Source organism: Oryza sativa, chromosome 11 (genome assembly GCF_034140825.1).
Source record: "Oryza sativa Japonica Group chromosome 11, ASM3414082v1".
Classification (NCBI taxonomy): Eukaryota; Viridiplantae; Streptophyta; class Magnoliopsida; order Poales; family Poaceae; genus Oryza; species Oryza sativa.
The window spans coordinates 8,059,186-8,063,190 of record NC_089045.1 but is presented as its reverse complement, the minus strand read 5'-3'; the positions used below and the strand labels follow the sequence as shown (position 1 = coordinate 8,063,190).

General features: G+C 40.9%; 1 protein-coding gene across 1 annotated transcript; it reads left to right on the top strand.

Moving 5' to 3' along the window:
• The first annotated feature begins 1,871 nt into the window (after positions 1-1,871).
• On the top strand, positions 1,872-2,911 carry LOC107277975 (ethylene-responsive transcription factor ERF022). Its single transcript, XM_015760704.3, has one exon. The coding sequence runs from the start codon at positions 1,989-1,991 to the stop codon at positions 2,592-2,594; it is 606 nt and encodes a 201-aa protein (XP_015616190.2). The 5' UTR covers positions 1,872-1,988; the 3' UTR covers positions 2,595-2,911.
• Positions 2,912-4,005: the final 1,094 nt, after the last annotated feature.

Genomic DNA, 4,005 nt, shown 5'->3' with positions numbered 1-4,005 from the left:
ATACACGCACATAATTCACCTCTACGAAGAGCATAGATGCACTTGTCTCGATCTATAAGTACATAAGTTTCATTATTGATAGACACGATATGTAACATTGAAAGAATAACTAGCATGAGATGCGAACGCACCCGATAGTACTTCATAAGTTTAGGTGTTCAATAATTAATTGTACAAGCGAGTTTGAAGGTGTGAAAATAAGTTGAAGAAATTATATATTTTAAAGCTTTTGTAAAACTCAGCCATAAATATATTTGATGTTTAGGACAAAGTTTCACCAAATCTTTATATTTTGATCATAAAACATATCAAAACATCATCAAGATTCATCTCTCGAAGCGATCAAGCTGGTGCCAAGGTGGTTGATCTGGAATGTCACATGTTAATTTTGCATAAAGTAATTTAAAGTTACTCTCGTTTAGATGTGGCAGTGACATATCTACTAGGTTCTACCTGAGAATCTCCCCAGGAGGATTGTTTGACATTGATGTCACAAAATATGTGAGGAAAAACAAACGTGTATAAAACGGCCGAGATGGACTGATGATCAAGTCCCAGCACAACACGTGTTGATCCCTGGACGATGCCACGTCAGGCTTAATTAATGCCTTTGTGTATTTAATCTCAAATTGTTCATATCACTAGGTTTTACAGCTGTTTGAGAGCGCCACAAATATTTATTTGGACTGCAACTATGCTGGTTTACGCCTGCTACATGTAGTTCTCAGCGCGTGCGTGTGGTCAAAGGCATCACCTTTTATGTAGATTTCGGTGATTAAATGTTTTCTGCTTGTTTTAAGGGGAACCACTCAATTCAACCAGGTAGATCATGTCATGTCTGTGCCAAAATGTATATAGAGTAATGTAATGTTCAGATTGTTTAGTTTAATTGGGTGATTGTGCGAGGGAAACATGACAAACCAAAAGAATTAAATGTCTAATTGGGTGTTTGCGCTAGCTTAGTAGGAGTGACAGCTAGCTAGCAAATCTTCACAACCATTTTTTTTTTCAGTTACATATGTACACACCACTAAACACACACCATCACACCTCACATACCCACGAAAATGCCCCTAGCACATATTCAAAGGGATGAAAACCAACTTTACATCCCTGATATCACTAAATTTACATTAATTGAAAACCCACAAACGCACGTTTGATATTTGTCAAAAACAGGATTTTAACCATGGTAGATAAATGCGCCTATGACTGTACCACTACACCACATCACAAGCCATTTTATAATATAGGAGAGCATACATATTATAGAAAATTAATAATTTGAAGGCCCACATTTAAAATGACACACATAAATACAAAATTAGTCGATCATCCATAAAACTAAATGCTCAAACCAATATACATGCATGTTACATACCAAATGTGGGTGTATATGTCATATACACAGAAGCACTCAACTACCTTTTGGATCATATCATGTATTCATATATATTAGCCAACGACATTGCAACAATTAAACAAAAAAATGCATGATGACATTAGTAGTACATTATCAGTTTATGATCAACTTCACAAACTAACCACCAAAACCTGTGAAGTATCCAGGAAACTCCCTCCCCAGAATGGAAACCCAGCATCTTGCCGGTGGATAATGCATCAGCACAATCTCTCCCCCACAATTTTCTATATACACATATTATATACATAAACATATATAAATACAAACATCTATATATGTGAAAAAAAAGAAATTATTTTTATAGGAAATGGACACGTATTAGCCTCCAGCTGTCTCCCCCAACCCCATGCATGCACCATCATCAATTTCATCTTCCTCTCTCTCTAAAATTTCTCTCTCTTCTCCATCTCTCTCTATATATACACCTCTAAATCGCATCCAAGCATCAGCTCTCACTCTCGCACTAGCTCAGCTAGCTCGCCATTGAAGCATTTCGCAAGAAATCAAGCGATCGATCGAAGCTCGATCATCAGGTAGCAGCAGGCATTGCGCGGCGGCGGCAGCAATGGAGGTGGTGGTGATGCAGAACGGCGGCGGCGGCGGCGGCGGGGAGATGGCGGGGCAGTACCGAGGGGTGAGGAAGAGGAAGTGGGGGAAGTGGGTGTCGGAGATCAGGGAGCCCGGGAAGAAGACGCGCATCTGGCTCGGGAGCTTCGAGTCGCCGGAGATGGCCGCCGTGGCGCACGACGTGGCCGCGCTCCGCCTCCGGGGGCGGGACGCGCGCCTCAACTTCCCGGCGATCGCCCACCGCTTCCGCCGCCCGGACACCGCCGAGCCCGGCGACGTCCGCGCCGCCGCGCTCGAGGCCGCCGCCCAGGTCCGCTTCACCCCCGACCTCCTCGTCGTCGCCGGCGGAGACGACGCCAGACGACGATGCTGCTCCGCCGGCGAGGCCGAGGCGGCGGCGGTGGCGGCGGCGGCGTGGGAGTGGGACGTGGTGGTCGGCGGCGGCGGCGACGAGCTGGAGGCCAAGTCGCCCAACATGTGGGCTGAGCTGGCGGAGGCCATGCTGATGGCCCCACCTGTCTGGGAGGGAGGAGGAGAGACGGACAATGACGAGTGGGCCCAGCAAGCGGCATCCCTCTGGGACCCATCTGTCTGGGACTACTGATAATCTGATAAATATTCACAGCCTTTTTGGTTTTTAGAGGTGTGAAACTACATTGAATTGATTTTTCTGAAACAATGCACAACATATAGGAAGTGTACTCTGAATTAGGATGTCCCGCAAATGCTGGAATAATTAACAATTTGCCACTCTTACAATGGATGAGAACAGATTTACCACTGGGTCCACATGCCATAGACAACGAATGGTAAATATGTTATCATCACATCTTAAGAGTGACAAATAGTTAAATGCCCCGCAAATGCTTGGTTTTAGAACAAATTATGTTCTAAATCTGCTAATGTTTTCTATATATCACTTCTGGCTAGTTTAATATTACGGAGGTGTAGCTAGATAGCACATTCATTTGGGTGAAAGAAAGTATGGATGCAATTCTTGGATTGTTTTCTCAATAAGGATAAGAGAAAATTAAGTTTAAACTATAGGCAAATCCATAATTGAATTAAATGAAGGTCACTCCTTACGCCTCATGCCCTCACCTGATCATGTACCAGCAGCTGAACACAAACCGTCTAGTCGGGTAGATATATGGTTGTTCAAAGGAACCTTTGGAAGCTCTTTTAGATGATTGTTGTCATGCACAATTAGTTTATAACATAAAATATATCTATATAGAGACTCGTTCTTTTATATTTTTTTACCATAGATTTTTTTTTTGAAAAAAATATCGAGTTGTTAGCGGATTAGAGCGACACTTCTTTAATTTCAGAATGGAGGAATTTTTAAGGATATTTATGGGAATTAATTAATTTATGTAAAAATCCAGTAAAATTTCTATATTCCAAAATTGACACACATATTTGCTGCTAAGTAATGTATGTTTTGCTTCAATATACTCATGCATTAGGGCCCAAGTTGAAATGACTATAATCTTGCAATTTGTTTGCATTTTTATCCATAGACTATATACAAGGAGTATATATATTTTAGTACACCACAACACATTCAAAGGAAGACCTTTACTTCTTTCGTCCAAAAATATAACAACTTCCGCACTAAAATTTTTTTCCTAACCAATTACAACTCTTCACTATTTAATTTTTTTCACCTACCTCCACTTTCATCCTATTACAATCTTTCCCCATTTAATTTTACATACTTTTTTTAATAATCATGTTCAAATCTAAAAATTAATCCTTATAGTTTAGGGCGAAGGTAGTATCATGTATGCAAACAAATCGAATTAGTGATGGCGGCAAATTTAACTGATGCGTGGGTGTTTTAAACAAATTTATCCACTATTCAAAATTGTAGCCTTCTTCATTTCAATTGAACGACGAAATTAATCATGGTAACAACATTTAATGGCATGTCACATTTAATTTCTAGGCGATTTTGTGACAAATCTCGTATATGCAAGCGTGACCGTCCTTGCTCCACCCTCATCATTTGA

What these genes read in the sequence shown, in the direction of transcription:
- LOC107277975 (XM_015760704.3), top strand. Translation starts at nt 1,989, where the DNA reads ATGGAGGTGGTGGTGATGCAGAACGGCGGCGGCGGCGGCGGCGGGGAG.